A 17,067-nucleotide genomic window follows, 5' to 3' on the forward strand; every position below is an offset into this window, starting at 1 on the left:
TTAATGCCCTCTTCTCATAAAGACACCCATCATATTGGATGAGAGCCCACTCATTTTTACTTAAGTACCTCCTTTATTTTTATTTTTATTTTTTTTGAGACAGAGTCTCACTCTTGTTGCCCCGGCTAGAGTGCCGTGGCATCAGCCTAGTTCACAGCAACCTCAAACTCCTGGGTTCAAGCGATCCTGCTGCCTCAGCCTCCCAAGTAGCTGGGACTACAGGCATGCACCACCATGCCCGGCTAATTTTTTCTACATATTTTTAGTTGGCAATTAATTTCTTTCTATTTTTAGTAGAGTCTGGGTCTCGCTCTTGCTCAGGCTGGTCTCCAACTCCTGAGCTCAAACGATGCCCCCGCCTCAGCCTCCCAGAGTGCTAGGATTACAGGCATGAGCCACCATGCCTGGCCTTAAGTACCTCCTTAAAGTCCTATCTCCAAATACAGTTATATTGTGAGGTACTAGGATTTAGTACTTTAACATATGAATTTTGGAGGGACACAATTCAGCCCATAATGTAACACTAATCAGTACTCATTCCTTCCTGTGGCAGAATTATACTCCATTGCGTGGCTATATCACATTTTGTTTATCCATTCATCACTTGATGAACATTCAGGTTGTTTCGACTTTTTGGCTCTTATGAATAAGGCTGCAATGTTCATAGCAACGAACATTCGTATACACATTTTTGTGTGGACATATGTGTTCAATTCTTTTGGGCACACACCTATGAGTATCATCTGGGTCACAGAGTAACTCTATGTTTAACTTTTTAAGGAACTGCCAAACTGTTTCCCAAAGCTATTTTACATTTCCACCAGCAATGTATGAAGGTTCCATTTTTCCACATCCTTGTAATTTTCTTAAAACAAAAAAGGCCGGGCCTTTGTGGCTATTTGAGCGGAGCCCACTCCCTCAGTTCTGTGAAAAACAGGCCCAGGGCACGGTAGCTTTGTGTTTGGAGCCCATTAGCTGCTCTCCGAAGAGGGGGCAGCTCGCAGCAGTTCTTCTGTTATTTATTTTATTTTTAAAATTTTTTTAAGAGACGGGGTCTTCCTATGTTGCCCCAGCTGGCCTGGAGCTCCTGGGTTGAAGCAATCCCTCCACCTCAGCTTCCTGAGGAGCTGGGACTGCAGGTGTGCGCCACTGCACCCAGCTGTGGCGGCTCTTACCGTGTTCCTCTCCAGAAACACGTTCAAACCATTGCTGAGTGGGAAGGGCAAGAGAAGGGGTTTAATTCTGTGTCTCTCTCCACTATAAATTTAACTATATATTATCTCAGAGAATAAACAACGTTAATGAACCATCAAAACTAACTGTGAACCTCATTAAAATGCATATTCCCAGGTCCCTCCTGGGAGATTCTGATCCTGTTGGTTTGGAGTTCAGCCCAGGCAATCTGTATTTTTAACAAGCGTCTTCGGTGATTGTGACAATGAGCCAAGGTTGGGAGGCCTGGTATCATTACCTCCCTTATGCCCACAGCAACCTGGCTTATTTTGCAGATGAGAAAACTGAGGTTCAGAGAAGAATTAACTTGCCCAAAGTCACAGTCAGACTGACTTCCTCCAGAGCCTATCATCCCTGTTAACGAAATACCAGACATCACATTTGTTGGCACAAGCCTGCAAAGTAGAGCCCCCCTGCAGGCAGGGCTGCAAACTCTGACAACAGGGCCTTGGCCAACAGCCCGCATTCCTTTCCCTGTTCCCGCTGGAGGCAGCGCCAAGGTCTGTGGCAGTAGTTTCCTCGCTGCCACAGCAAAGCACTACAGGCTGGGTGGCTTAAAACCCAGGAGAAAAGAAAGTATTTTCTCACAGTTCTGGAGACTAGAAGTCTGAAATCAAGGCCAGGCAAGGTGGTGCTGTCTCTAAGACCCAAGTGAAGTGTCCGTTCTATGCCTCTTTCGCAGCTTCTGCCGTTTGCAACCAGCGTTCCCTGGCGTACAGCTGCATAACTCCAATCTCTGCCTCCATCTTTACGTGGCATTCTTCCCTCTGCATAATCTCTGTCTCTTCTCTTTCATCTTATAATGACCCCACGTTGAATTAAGTCATATTAGATTAAGGGACCACCCTACTTCATATGACCTCATCTTAATTTCTTAATTTACAACTTTATTAAATCTGCAAAGATCCTATTTTCAAATAAGGTCGCATTCACAGGTACCAGGGCTTAGGACTTCAACATAGCTTTTGGGAGGTAGGACACAATTCAACTCACAGCACGCATAATAATCAGGTGTCAGAAGTAACACCAGAATCCTCAAGCTGGATAGACAAACCTAATCACCACCGTGGTGACCACAGGCCTAGATGGGATGAGCTATGGTGGGGTTGAGGGCAGCTTTGTCCATTGTATATGGCGCTGGACATCAGAAGGGTTCACAAACCTGGCTCAGCAAGTCTTTTTTTCCCTAGAGATAGGGTCTCGCTCTGTCACCAAGGCTGGAGTGCAGCAGTGTGATCATAATTCATTGTAACCTCAAACTCCTGGACTCAAGCAATCCTCCTACCTCAGCCTCCTGAGTAGCTGGCACTACAGGTATGAGCTACCTCATCTGGCTAATCTTTTTATTTTTTGAAGAGATGAGGGTCTTGTGAGCTTGTTATGTTGCTTAGTCTGGCCTTGAACTCCTGGCCTCAAGTAATCCTGCCATCTTGGCCTCCCAAAATGCTGGGATTACAGGCGTGAGCCACCACATCTGGCCTCAGCAAGTCTTCATTCAATCAATAACTCTTTAACAGCTTCTCATGTGTCAGGAGCTGGGCAGGGAGCAAGGCAGGTAGGATTCATTCAATCATGGGCTCATGGTTTAGTAGGGTGACTGACAGACTGTCAGCCAAAGGATGGAACTAATGAAGGCACAATTACAAACCAGTATCTGTGCTCTGAGAGGAAGAAATTTGATGTCACTGAGGAGACCCTCCTGTGGCTGCATTTCCCCTTCCTTTCACATTTTTCCCACTGTTTCTCATGCTACCTTGTCTAAGAATATGGGTGAATTTTCCTTCCTTTCTTCCTCCCTGCTTCTTTAATTACCACTCTCTTGGAGGCCTGCAGATGTTGAGGGGACTAGAGCATCCCTAGTGGCCAGTGTGGGCAGAGCAATGACCAAAACTGCTGAACTAATGGGCCTGGGAGAAGGAGGGCGAGGGTGGCAGGATGAGTGTGTGTCTGGCCCAGGTCTTCCCCCAACTGTGCAGTGAATACACCCTAGCAGATTCATGGCCCGTGGACAACAGCTCCTAAAGCTTTCACCAATTTGAAGCTGCAGACCCCTGCCCCCCAGCAAAAAAAAAAAAAAAAAAATCCCTCCATGTTTGGTCCTGACACAGCATGTCCCCCAGGATGCCAGAAAAACAGACCAAGTCTTGGCTAGGGCTAAGGTTAACACTTAAGGAGAATCCCTCCCCATTCCTGGCTGTAATTGTGTGAAATTCTACCTAGCCTGAGTAGCTTTCAAATCTGTCCCCATCTCCTTCCACATTGCCACCCTCTCATCTTTTACCTCCCTGTAGCCTCCAGGGCCTAGGCAGGCCCCTTCCAATCCACCTCCCACTGCACAGGTGTCAGAGGGACCCAGCGCAAACACCAGTCAGACCAGGGCCCGGGGCACTCACTGACTTCCCTCGGCCCCCTCACTTCCCTGTGGCCTGGCTCCCCGAGCACTCCAGTCCACCTGCCTCTCTACATGCTACCTTCTGCCACCTACTCGATCCTTCGCACACCAAACCATACACAGCACCTCTCTGTGCTGTGTCCTGCCCAGTCCCAGCCAGCTGGCTCACTCCTTCTGATGCTTGAAGAACCAGCTCCATCAGCACCTCCAGGTGAGCTAAGTGTCCCTTAACTCAGAGCTCCCACCTTCTCCTATTACCATAACATTGTACTATAACTTTTTACTTTTCTTTCTCCCTACTAGACTTGACCGTCATTGAGGCAGGAACAAATATCTGATTATTCTGTGATTCTACACCCCAGTCCCACCCCACCTAGACTGGGACCTGGCACAACAACACCAAACGTTTGCTTGTTGAGTGGGTGAAGGCCCACCACCCATCTGACCATGAGCTTGGCCTTGCATTATATACTTTTATGTGCCCAGGTGGATTTTGATTTTGTGACCTGACAGTTTTTTGGGTGTGAGGCTTCACTGCCACTCCTAGCCTGGAAGTGTCCCAAGGCAAAGCTGAGGCAAGCACCAGGCTGGGCTCAGGAAGCTCCTGGGTAGAAGCCACTATTGGGAAGATGGAGTCTTACAGGGGCTCTCCCATTCTGCCACCAGTCGGCTCCTGAAGTGGGCCCTGTTTCTGAAGTGCTCCCCAGCCACCCTCTCCCCTTATTCTAGGACTTCTCATGCTTCCATTTCAGCCTCGGTTGTGGGGAGGGGGTAGAGAACATCTGTCACCTTCCTTTGGAACCTGCCTAGGTCAGCAGGACCAGAGGATCAGTGAGACGGAGGTGCAGTGCTCATGGGTGCTGGGTTCCATTGGTAAGAGAGCACACCTATCTAAACCAAACATGTTGGGATGGGGTGGGGGGTGCAAAAAAGAATCATTTCGTGACTTGTTTTCTGGCATGGGGTAGGTTAAGGCTCTGAAGCTGGGGAAACAACATGTCCTCTCTTCCCCACCCTCCAGGATGAGTTTCTAGGCTGGAAGGGAACCTTCTAGACCTATCAAAAGAGAAAGCTCCTGCAGCCTTACCTCCCTGACAAGACCAGCAGCCTCTGCCTCCATGTCCTGGTAACCTGACGATGGGTCCTTTAGGCCACTACTGGTCTTGGACAGTTGGCCCCTTTCCAGACCGAGACCCATTTCCCTTAATCTTCTCCCATGCAGGACCTCCTCCTAGTTTTATCACTTACTTTAGATGCCAGAGCCCAGGAGCAGCCCAGCCCATTTTAGTTGTCAGGACAGTTTACATTCTTTCCAGGCTTCTTGGACCACCCAGAGAAGTCAGACAAGCACACACAAACCCTTTGGCCCCCTCCAGGTCCTCAAGAACAGGAAATTGGGGAGGACAACCAGTGACAAAGTCTAGATGACAGGGGCCACTGATCCAAAGCTCCAGCAGGGAGACTGAGGGAAAGAGGGACTCCCCTTGAAAGCCCCTCCCATGAGCTGCAAAACCTACCTCTTGGCAGCAGCAGAATTGTTTCCAGGTTCTGCCAGCAAAATGACTTACACTCTTCCTTATCTCTTCCTTCCCAGAAGTGCTGCTGAGTGGCATGTGGGGCCTGCATCTGAGAACTGGGCTAAACGCCCTCCCGTACTCGCCAGAGCTCTTCCAGCACACAGCACCACCCCGCCCCTCAGCTGACTTAGAGGTGGGCAGAGAGGCTTAGGAGGCCGCTATCTCTCAACAGACAGCTGCGCAGGGCTGGAGGCAACAGCTTATCTGGGAGCCTGCAGTGATTCACAGCCCAAGTCCCAGCTGCTCTGCTGAATAGTAATTTCCAGCAGTGGATCTGTGCTCAGTCTCTCTCCTCCCCCTCTCCCAAGGGTGTGTTGTCCTTTCTCAGAGAGAGGGCAGTGAAGGGGAGAGCCTACCCATGAGGATGGGGACTTTGTGCCAGCCTTCTGGGTAAGGCTCACTCTACTGTCTGAAGGCTGCAGGTTCAGGAACCTCAGCAAGGTCTGCCATCCTTGGCAGTGACCTCCAGGAGACTTCATCAATGCTCTCCTTCCTTCCCCTCCCAGAAAAGCAACGGCACTGCTCGCTTTCCCTCAGTGGTGATGCACAGGGTGACACGGGCCCCCTTCACAAGCCCCTGAGGCCAGGGCCAGCCACGAAGGGTGGTGGAGAGAGGGAGAAGCCAGGGTCTGGGCAGTGTGCCCCTTGTGCTGTTTTGAAGCTGCCCAATCTGCGCCTGACCCTGAAGACTCCAAAGGCAAAGGATGCAAGCTGGAGGAGACTGAGATAAAAGGGGGCAGGCCAGAACTGTCTCTGCACATGCCGGTGGTTAGGAAAAAACCTGGGGACAGAGCCTTTTTTGTGTTTGTTTTATTGGAAGCAAGACTCCAGCTGTGGAGCTTGGGGGACGAAGCATGGAGAACGCTGTCCTGGGCCTCTTCCTCTGGGCCAGCATAGGGAGGGCAGATGCCTCTGCCCCCGCAATCTCAGGGTGCTCCTCAGAGGCGGGGGAAGGAAAGCTAGAAGGGAGACTGTCCCAGGGTTGGGGACAGAATAGGGCCCCCACATCTCAGACTAGCCCACCCTCAGCAGTCAATTTCTCACCCCTTGTCCTCTCTCAGTAGCGTGGTGATTCCAAGGGTTCTCTTGCACTTCCAGGGTCCAGGTCCCCGTCATGATCCAGGCCGAATGAGGGGAGGGTGGGTGCCTTTAACCCTCAAGGGCCCCAAACACGGTTCCAAGAGCCCAGCTGTCCACCTTCCCCTTCCAGAAAAAGGTCCCAGGATGGCCCAGAAACGGTGGAGTTCCACGTCTTCAGGCAACACAGCCATAGGAGCCACCATCTCACCAACCTTCCCTGGCGTCGTCGGGGATCCTCTACTGCCACTCCTGGGGCCCTTCTCCTGTCACCTTGGGGTTCATGCTACCTGTTTGAGGCGCTGTGTCCAGGCTGTGGGATTCAGAGGACCCACTCGTGAAAGGTGGAGGTGCCGGGAGATGTCTTAATGACCCCCAAGAACGGAGTCTGGAGTTCTCAGGCTGTCCGGTCTTAGGCCACAGGCCCTGGCTCAGGCTGCGACCGCTTCGCGGAGCCTTCTCCAGCTCCAGGTTCCCCTAGGCTCCTCTTGGACGTTGGCGCAGTTGACGGGGACGAGGGACCAGGATGGGGGTTTGGGGGCTGGTAGCCAGGTTGTCGTGGATCCAGTTCGTCCTTGGAAAGTAGGATGGCAAGGCCGGGCACGTTCTTAAGTACACTGAGGCTGGCAGCCGGCTCACCAGGCGTTTGACCCGGCGTGGACCCAGGCGGGAGGCTCTGCCACACCTCGCGCACGCTCCGGTAGCGCAGCCGCGTGACCTGGTGCAGGCCCGCCAGGCGGCGCTTGAGGATCTCGGCGCACGTGACGGTTTTGGTGGTGGCCCGGCCGCAGCCGCTGAAGACGATGGCGCGCGTGGCTGGCTGCGCCATGCTGGCCGTGGCGAAGGCCATCAGGTTCCGGATCTTGCTGCCCTCCTTGACCCGCATGTGCACAGCACCCGGCGCCAGGTCGGCGAAGGGGCCAGAGCCCGAGCCGTCCCCCTCGGCCCCGCCCCCCGCCGGCGCCTCCTCTGAGCGCACCTTACGGAAGTTCTCCATGCGCCGTCGTCGCCGGGACCGCTGGCTTTGGCCATGGGGCCGCCTCAGCCCCGCGGCTGCATGGCCACCGGTCGCGCCCTGCAGAGGCCAGAGGGGTAAGGGTGCGGGAGCGGCGTGCACGCTGGCGGGCGGGCTGGGACGGCGCGATCCCCGCCCCACTTCTCTCGAGTGGGCGCCGCGCGACTCCGCGCTCTCGGCGCCGGGTGCTCGGCGCCTTCAGCCGAGGCCCCGCCCGGGAGCCCGGAGGCCCCGCCCCCGTCCCAGCCTCTCCGGCCTCTCGCGTCAAGTCCCGGTCCTCAGCTGCCCCGCGTGGGGCCGTCGCGCGCGGCGGGGCGCGTTGGCAGTGCCGGGGTGGTTCGGAAGGTGAAGTTCCACTGTAATCGTCAGCGGCCCTCCCCGAGGCAACCTCGTAAACGGCAACCTAAGTGTAAACTGCGCTTGGGGTGCAAGCGCCGCGTCAAGCCAGGTCCCCAAACCCTTCCCGGTTCCAGCTGAAGGCCGCCCCTGGTCCCCTCCCGGGGAGAGGTTTCCGAGAGGCTTGCTGGGGCCCCGCGCCCCATCCCCTCAAGAGAGCACCCCCTCCGTTCCGCTCCTCAGTGTTCTCGCCTCAAGGACAGCCAGTGCTCGGTCAGCAGAGTGCGGGAGGCGCTGGCTCCGGCTCCACTCCGCGCTCCTCCTCGGACGCCAGCGTCGCGGCGTGTCCTCGCAGTGCTCCAGAGACCCAGGTTTCAGCCTTGCCACGCCTGTCGAGAGCGCGAGGCTCCCGGACCCCCGTGCGCCCCTGGGATCCGGGGGACGAGGCTTAGGGCCAGACTACCCGGAGGCGGACGGGGAAGCGCACGGTACCTCTTTGCCGGAGGCGTTACGCTCCCGCCACCCGGGCCTGGAAGCCCGCGGTTAGAGCTGCGAGCTTTAGGGTAAGAGGGCGTGGTTCCCTGCTAACGTGGACCCCCTCCTCCCAGCTCGAATTCTGTCAACCTTGGCCCCTTGAGACCCAGTGGGGTCCTTTTTCAAAAAGGAGACTGGGCGAAGGCAGGTTGAAAGGGAGGGAGGGAGGGAGGTGGGGAGTTGAGCCTTGGGGGTTACGAAGCTACGGGATGCCCCCCTTCGGAAACGCATCGCGGCGGAGGGTGGCGGGGGTCTCCTGCCGGGTTAGAGGAGCAGCAGAGAAAGAGATGAGGTTGGGGCTGAAGGACTTTCGATGAAAGGGAGGGGCTTGAGAGAAGCCGGAGCCTCCCTACAACTGCCCTCGGGCCTCGCCCCTCAGCCTTTCGCGCCCCTCGCGCGCAGTCCGAGCGGAGGGAGTGGGCGGGTCTGGTGGGGGCGCGGGTGATTGCAACGGCGTGTGACGGGGAGGCCACGCAGAGCTGGGGCGATCTGGCCCCAGTCTCAGGTGGGGCTGCCGGGCACACTTCTCCCTCCTCACAGCTGACTCGCCTCCCCGCCACCCGCGACAGCGCTCGGCCCCTGCTGTCCAGAACCGGGGCTTGCCATTTACCACCCCTTGGCGTGGAGCTGTGCCCCCTGCCGGGACACCCTGGGGCATGCTCGGAACCCGGATTAGGCCGGTCCCGGCGGTCTCCTGGAGGACCTGCCTGGGTGCGGGAGGCCAGCGGCCTGGAGAAGACACAGACTGCCTGCTGCGCGCGGCGGCGCGCGACGCCGAGGGCTGCGTGAGGCCAGGTCCTGGCGGCACGTAGGGGCGGCCGTTTCGGCGGGGCGGGAGAAAAAGCCCCCGAAAAGCTGGAAACCACGTTGGGACGGGCCGGGGGGGAAGGAGCGAGCTTCCGGCCTCCGGGGTACGCAGGCCTGTGCTGAACGCCTACTCGGAAGGGACTGTTAGGCCCGGGTCTGTAATTTGGAGGAAGGGGCCTGGGAGCGTCAAGGCTTTGTCGGGTGCGGACGGGGCGGTTCCGCCCGCACAGGCTGGCCCCGAGGCCGCCGTCGCCCCCGCCCTCCGCTACCGTCCGCTGTCTGAGGCTCGCGTTCGCCTTGCTCCTCGCGGGGAGAAGGGAGGGCGCGGGAAAGCCCACCGCTCCCGCCGGCCCCTCCCCCGCTCCCTCCGCAGCACTTAAAATGTAAATGTACTTAGCGATTAGCCGCGGGGTCGCTAATTACAGCTGAAGCCATCCTTCACGCTGTCAGCGCGCGTCGCAGCCCGCTGGCTGCGGCTCCATCCCGGCGCGGAGGGCGCGGGAGGACGGGGGACTGGGAGTTAGGGTGACAGCGAGCCTGAGGAAGCGGGGTGGGAGAGAGGGGCAGCGGGGTGGGTGACCGGGGCAGAGGAGAGACGCGAAGGCGGGAAGGGATGGGGCGTGGAGAAGTAGTGGGGGCGGGGCGAAGAGCGAAAACGCCGAATCCGGGCAGGCAGCAGAGCCCAGGTGGGGCGTGGAGGGCTCACCTCAAGGAAGGAATAAACGTATGCACGTGTGGTGCACACCACGCAGTGGTTAGAAGCGAGGAACGACATTCAAGATGTGTGAAAAGAGCTGGGTGCCAGCCACACACACAAGAGGACTCCGAGTATTTTTTTTAAAGCGATCTATTTCTGTATGTATGTATTTGTGATGTAAATGTATTTTAAAAATATTTCCAAGAAAACAGCACACTGACATGTTACCGCTGTGGCTGCATCCAGTGTTCATTGCCTTCTTTAAGAAAAGGACTACTAAATATGAATACAAGTATTAAACAGTCTTAACAGCCTGTATGAATGAGGTACTGAGTCTGAAGCCTAAGCTTCATTAACTTTCGTGTGACCTTAGACGATTTCCTTAACCCCTTTGCCTTGGTGTGGTCATGTGTAAAATGTAACTAATTATAGTAATCAGCCTGGTAGAGTGGTTGTGAGACACATAACAGTCTTAGAATTTTGGCCACTAAGTTCTCAGGAAATGCTGGCTGTTAGGATTTTTCACATCACTTGTAATTAAAATAAATTTTAAAAATTTCAAAAGGGAGATTGGGGGAAAGAAAGCTGGTGGAAAGGAAAAGAAACGGGGGAAGCCTTGGAAACAGCAGTTTTCCTAGTCGGTTAGGAACTGGGGAGTGGCAAATTAGACTCCTGTCACCCTGGGAGGAGGCTTGTGGGGAGGCCTAGCCAAGGCTGTGCCGGCTCCTGCTCTGTAAAGGCTCTTCGAGACCTTTTCCAGCCGCACAGCCTACGTGGGGTGGACACATCTCTCACCCTAGGCTGGAAGGAGATCCCTGGTGCAGCCCCTCTCCTCTGCCTCCTGTGGCAGGAGGAGGACTAGAGCTCCTCAGGGCCTTGGTCCTAGCCCCAGCCTCCCGGGCAGAGGCTTGGGAGCATGCAAGTGGAATTGGGAATCAAGAAGTCAAAGGGGCCAGAGAGAACTGATTTATCAGGGACCATTGGGCCAGGTGCTCTCACAGATCTGTTCTCTCATTTAATCCCCACACTCTTGTTTTCCAAGACACTACCATCACTGTTTGACAGATGTGGAAACTGAGGCCCAGAGAGAGTAAGTAACTTTCCCTATGTACCACAGCTAGAAAGCAGCAACCGAAGATATTTGAACCCAGGTACTCTGACGCGCTTTGCTATCTCAGCTGAATATAAGAGAAAAAGAAACTTTTAAATGGCTTGAGCTATGTAGTAAAAGGTATGGATTGGCTCTGGGAGGAGAGGGATTTCCACGGTGAGAAAGATGTATTGGTTGGTTATCTATTGCTGTGTAAAAAATTGCCCCACAAGTTAGTAGCTTAAAACAACAAGCAGGCCAGTCCCAGTGGTTTACACCTGTAATCCTAGCACTCTGGGAGGCTGGATGAGGTGGAAGGATCACTTGAGCTCAGGAGTTTGAGACGAGCATGAGAAATAGGGAGAGCCTGTCTCTACTAAAAACAGAAAAGTTAGCTGAGCACACTAAAAAAAATTAGTATTGTGGCATGTGCCTGTAGTCCCAGCTACTCAGGAGGCTGCTTGAGCCCAGGAGTTTGAGGCTGCAGTGAGCTACGATGATGCCACTGCACTCTATCCAGGTTGACAGAGTTAGACTCTGTCTAAAAATAAAAGCCACCAGCAACAAACATTATCTCACACAATTTCTGAAGGTCAGAAATCCAAGAATAGCTTAAAGAGGTCTCATCTACCTCTGGATCTCTCATGGGGCTGCAGTGCAGTGACCACGTTGCCTGGACATGGGGGACCGACTCCCAAGCTTACTCACAGGTCTGTTGGTCAGAGGCCTCAGTTCCTGCACTGGTCTCACCACGACCTAGCAGCTGGCTTCCCCTAGAGCAAGTGATCAGAGAGAGAAAGAAAAGCAGGAAGCTGCAGTGCCTTTTACTGCCCAGCCTCCGTTAAAATCGCACAATTCTATTCCAGTTTCTATTATCGTATTAGTTGGAAGAGAGCCCAACTCACATTCAAGTGGAGGGGAATTAGGCTCCACTTCTTGAAGAGAGGGGTATCAAGGAATTTGTAGGCATTTCAAAACCACAACAAAAGAAGAATATTTGGGAGGCAAATCTAGGAGGAGAGGGAAGCTGCAATCAACATACGGAAGCAAATATGTGGAAAGAGCACTGGGCTTGAATCGGGAGAGCTGGATTTATTTCCTGGTATACAACAAGCACTTAATAAATGTTTGTTAAATGAATGCATAAGTGATAACTTCTCTGAGATTGTTCTGATGGACATAAGAGCAGTCACCACTTCGGAGCTCTCCTGAGAGTTGAGTGGGATTATGGGTATCAGAGCTCTTGGTAAATTTCACAGTGTGAGGAGGCACGGATGCCTGGCGAGGGGAAGAGCTCTGCCATGTGGGAGTCCCTGCCCAGGCCAGCAGCTGTCTGTCAGACTGAGTCCCAGGCCCTGGGGCAGTACCCTGACTCCAGCTCCTATCTTGCCGCAGCTTGCTCTCTCAGCCGCAGTCCAGCCTCCCCACCTTGTGTCACCTCTAGTCATTGCTCCTCTCCTAGAGCCAGTCAGGACAGGACCCAGGAGCCTTACCACCAGCCAAGCCTCTCACCACTCTTCCTCCTGGGCTGGCTCTGGCCCCGCAGATGGGAAATGGGGGTTTGCACTGCAGAGCCAGTGAGCAGTGCCATTTGAGGACAAGAGCCATTAATCTTGCATGAAATTCAATTACTTTCCTAGCAGACAGGCCAAGTCACCTGAATCCTGGGAGGGAGAGGGGACATTTGGGGCCTAGAATGAATGAGGACAGGGGTCTGTGGGAGGGGGGAGGAGAGGCACGCATCCTTGAGACCTCCTCCATCTCCCCAGGAGTTGGATGCTGACATTAGTCCCCCATCTTCCTTCCAGACCCCAGAGGCAAGTGCAGTAAAAAGCCACTCACCTGGGCAAACTTAGTGTTCTCAGGAGAGCTCCTCTTCCCAAAAGACTTCCAAAAGCCTGCTGTGATGCTTGAAATCTCCCATTATTCCTTCCTACTTCTGGACCAACTTTACCTTCTAAAGATAAGGTCATACTCCCAATTCCAAGGTGGGAATTGATCAAAACAAAAGGATCAGGAGGCCTGAGAACCTTGGGGTGGGAGGAAGGTACAGGCTGATAAGATGAGGGAATAGGGTCCATTACAGCTGACATGGGTTAGGGAGTACTATGTGCCGCTGTGCTAAGCACTTTATATATACCAATTCATGTAATACAACAAGCACTATGAGGTAGCTGCTACTTACTTTGTAAGTAAGGCAGAGCCAGATCCAAAGTCAGTCTGGCTCCAGAGGGAGCTCTTGACCAAGGCCCTAGACCACTGTAGGAGGAAAAAGAGGCAGGGCCCAGCTGGCAAGCCACCAGCTGTCATCAGGCATCCCTGGCTAATGAAAGGCCCAGCACTTCACCGTGGAGTTCTGCTCTGTGCCTGCCTAGGATGGGGGTGAGGTACCAGGGCTACTATTCCTCCTCCAGCACTGACCTGGGGCAGAGCCAGGGTGCTTGGTTGGGTCTGCTTCCCCAGTATTATATCATGACTGTCCTTGAGGGGTACACTGAGGTTTTTTTTTTTTTTTTTTTTTTGAGACAGAGTCTCGCTTTGTTGTCCAGGCTAGAGTGAGTGCCGTGGCGTCAGCCTAGCTCACAGCAACCTCAAACTCCTGGGCTCGAGAGATCCTTCTGCCTCAGCCTCCCGAGTAGCTGGGACTACAGGCATGCGCCACCATGCCCGGCTAAACACTGAGGTTTTTTTTTACAACTTAGAAAACGCTTGCCCAGGCCAGGCGCAGTGGCTCACACCTGTAGTCCTAGCACTCTGGAAGGCCGAGGAGGGCGGATTGCTTGAGGTCAGGAGTTCGAAACCAGCCTGAGCAAGAGCAAGACCCCGTCTCTACTATAAATAGAAAGAAATTAATTGGCCAACTAAAAATATATAGAAAAAATTAGCCGGGCATGGTGGCGCATGCTTGCCCCAGCTACTCAGGAGGCTGAGGCAGGAGGATTGCTTGAGCCCAGGAGTTTGAGGTTGCTGTGAGCTAGGCTGACGCCATGGCACTCACTCTAGCCTGGGCAACAAAGTGAGACTCTATAGCAAAAAAAAAAAAAGAAAAGAAAATGCTTGCCCATCTGACACCCAGAAGCAGGTAACTGGGTGGTTATGAGTATGGACTCTGGAGCCCAAAAGCCTGGGTTTGAATTCCAGCTCTGCCACTTACTAGCTACACCCTCAGTCAAGCTGGAACTTCTCTGTGCCCAGTTTCTTTCCCTGTAAAATGGAAACGATGATAATGTTATTTATCTCTTACAGTTGTCTCAGGTTATCTCCCTAGTACCTCCATGGGGTTGTCATATCCATATTTTCAGAGAGAGAGTCTAACTCCTCCCCCCCAGACTCAGCTACTGAGCACTAAAGCTCAAAGGCAAGCCTGGTGAAACACTGGCTAAAACCCCCCCAGGGAGGCAGAGCAGGAAAATATTTGAATCTTATGTGTAACAAAAAAGTGGGTTTTAGTTCTTTCTGTGCGCTGATATTTTGTATATTAATGAATTATCCAAGATTTGATGGGATTTATCAGTGTGTAGATAGCTCTGTAATGCTTGAATTGTATACTTCTAAGTGTGCAATGCAAGAGCTTGCTTATATTTCATACTTTTTATACTTTGAGGAAAAAAGTATATACTTTGAGGAAAAACCATAGTATTTGAGGGGGAAAAAAAAGTGACCAAGCAAAAGATAAATTAAAAAAAAAATAGCCTCATGAGACTTGGCATAGACCCTCATAGGATTCCAGTTATTATGAAGTGCTTCCATCCCCCCCTTTTCCCCAAAAGGTTTTCTTTGCAAGTGCTTTTGGAATTAAGAGCTAGCATCTTGGATTAACTGATGCCTGCTAGTGCTTTCTGATTACTCGAGTTCTGTTTCTTGCTTTAAAAGGAAAGTAAAGACAAGACTGTTGGACCAGTATTGCAGTTCTGTAGTGTCATTCTTATTTAAAAAACAAAACAATAATTTAATTACCAAAATTAGCATATTTAAAGCCTAACTACATTCTAATAAAGGCACAGATTTCTTTCTTTTTTTTTTTTTTTTGAGGCAGAGTCTCACTTTGTTGCCCAGGCTAGAGTGAGTGCCGTGGCGTTAGCCTCGCTCATAGCAACCTCAAACTCCTGGGCTCCAGTGATCCTTCTGCCTCAGCCTCCCGAGTAGCTGGGACTACAGGCATGCGCCACCATGCCCGGCTAATTTTTTATATATATCAGTTGGCCAATTAATTTCTTTCTATTTATAGTAGAGACGGGGTCTCGCTCTTGCTCAGGCTGGTTTTGAACTCCTGACCTTGAGCAATCCGCCCGCCTCGGCCTCCCAAGAGCTAGGATTACAGGCGTGAGCCACCGCGCCCGGCCTTGTTTCAAGTTCTTTAATCTCTTTATAAGTTAACTAATAAATCTATTTTCTTCAAACCTCTGCAATAGTTCTTTAAAAATCACAAGAGTTGGGCCGGGCACGGTGACTCACGCCTGTAATCCTAGCACTCTGGGAGGCCGAGGCGGGCGGATTGCTCAAGGTCAGGAGTTCAAAACCAGCCTGAGCGAGACCCCATCTCTACCATAAAAATAGAAAGAAATTAATTGGCCAACTAATATATATATATATATATATAAAAAATCAGCCGGGCATGGTGGCGCATGCCTGTAGTCCCAGCTACTCGGGAGGCTGAGGCAGGAGGATCGCTTGAGCCCAGGAGTTTGAGGTTGCTGTGAGCTAGGCTGACGCCACGGCGCTCACTCTAGCCTAGGCAAGAAAGCAAGACTCTGTCTCAAAAAAAAAAAAAAAAAAAATCACAAGAGTTGGTTAGCAAGCTGACTTTTTTATGTGCTCTATATAAATATGTGTGAACTTTTAATATGTTGAGTGCTTTCATTTTGATAACTGGATCTCCATTTGATATTTTCATTTGTATAACTCATTTGCAATCTGACAAGATTTTTTAGCGCCAGTCCCTGATATATCATTGAAAGTTAATTTCTTTGCATTTTAAAATATCTGGATCATGAAGAAAAAGTGATGAAAATAAATTAAAACTGAATTACCTTTTCTAATGTTTTTTTAAGCAGTGTAATTCTACTTTGTATTTATGTATTTGATTTCTATTTCTGTTGAAATATGGGAGTCATTGAAATCTCTATAATGTATATGCTAGAAAATTTCTTGTGAACTTAAAATTTTACCAGTTATTTATAGAGGGGTAAAATGGGAAATGTTTTATAGGCTTTTTAGCAGCAATATCAGCAAACACTTGAATGCCGTTATTCATAAAAATAAAATGTTAGCATTAGAATATCTCTATTCAAAAGTTAAAGAATACTGAAGTGTTAAAAAAAAAAACAACAGCCTGAGCTGTTGGGCCCAGCTGTTTGTTGACAGGCAGGAACCCAGCAGTTTTATTTTGATTGTGTGTGATTGAACATTTTCTGCTTCATTTCAGTGGGGAGTGGCTGTATCAGCTTTTCTGAATGTTACATACATAGAGCTTTTCTCCCTTCACATCTTGTTGAGTCAGGCTCATAAACAACGTGATTCTGTTGCAGTAGAAGCCCCTAGGGACTAGAGTACTGGGAAGAAGCCAGGAAATAGTTCCCAATTTCTTGGGTCACCTCTCTTCCTGACATTTGCCCTTTCCCACCTCCCTGCAGTGGTGAGAGTGGAACAGCATTTTTCACAGATCACTCCGGACATCCATTCCCCAGCCTGCTAGCCCAGGACAGAGTCCCAAGCTGGATAAATTGGGGTTCCTCCAGGTTCAGGGAAACACTTGGGCAAATTCCCTTGATGTCCATGAGGGTCCCCTGTCATCACCAGGTAATTAATTGTCTTCCTTCTCTCAAATAAAAGATGAAGTTAATCAAGTGTGTCTGCCATCTATTGTTTTGAAGTGTAAGTCACAAGGTGCTGTGTACAAACTCTCCCAGAAGATAAATTTTATATATTTCAACAAGGGAAAAGAACATATTTTGTTTGCAAAATTCCTGGAAGAACTCTCTCTCTTTCTCTCTGCCTAGAAATTATGCATACCTGCTGATTAATGACCTGTCTGGTGAACCGGCCTCAGGAGAGGTAATAGAGTTATGATTGGATGTCACCAAGTCCCATCATTTCTGCCCTGGGGGAAGTCATGGGAGCAGGGAGGACTACTCCCCTCTGTGAAGCAGCTGTCCTGTTTTAACCACAGATCTTCACTGGGCTTGGGAGCACACTTTTAAGATCCTGCCTTCAAGTCCAAGTGAGCTACACAGGTCCAGTGTTTTCAAAAAGAAGGCAAAAAATTCATGTTTTTATGTGACAGTGTCTAGCTTTTAACTGTTTTCGACT

At 51.6% G+C, this 17,067-nt stretch overlaps 1 protein-coding gene across 1 annotated transcript; it reads right to left on the minus strand.

Annotated features, from left to right (window-relative positions):
• Positions 1–5,769: 5,769 nt before the first annotated feature.
• RPP25 (ribonuclease P/MRP subunit p25) lies at positions 5,770–8,159 on the minus strand. The gene has a single exon (XM_012735462.2). The coding sequence runs from the start codon at positions 7,274–7,276 to the stop codon at positions 6,692–6,694; it is 585 nt and encodes a 194-aa protein (XP_012590916.1). The 5' UTR covers positions 7,277–8,159; the 3' UTR covers positions 5,770–6,691.
• Between the last annotated feature and the right edge of the window lie 8,908 nt (positions 8,160–17,067).

Source organism: Microcebus murinus, chromosome 6 (assembly GCF_040939455.1).
Source record: "Microcebus murinus isolate Inina chromosome 6, M.murinus_Inina_mat1.0, whole genome shotgun sequence".
NCBI classification, from domain to species: Eukaryota; Metazoa; Chordata; class Mammalia; order Primates; family Cheirogaleidae; genus Microcebus; species Microcebus murinus.

What these genes read in the sequence shown, in the direction of transcription:
- RPP25 (XM_012735462.2), bottom strand. Translation starts at nt 7,276, where the DNA reads ATGGAGAACTTCCGTAAGGTGCGCTCAGAGGAGGCGCCGGCGGGGGGC.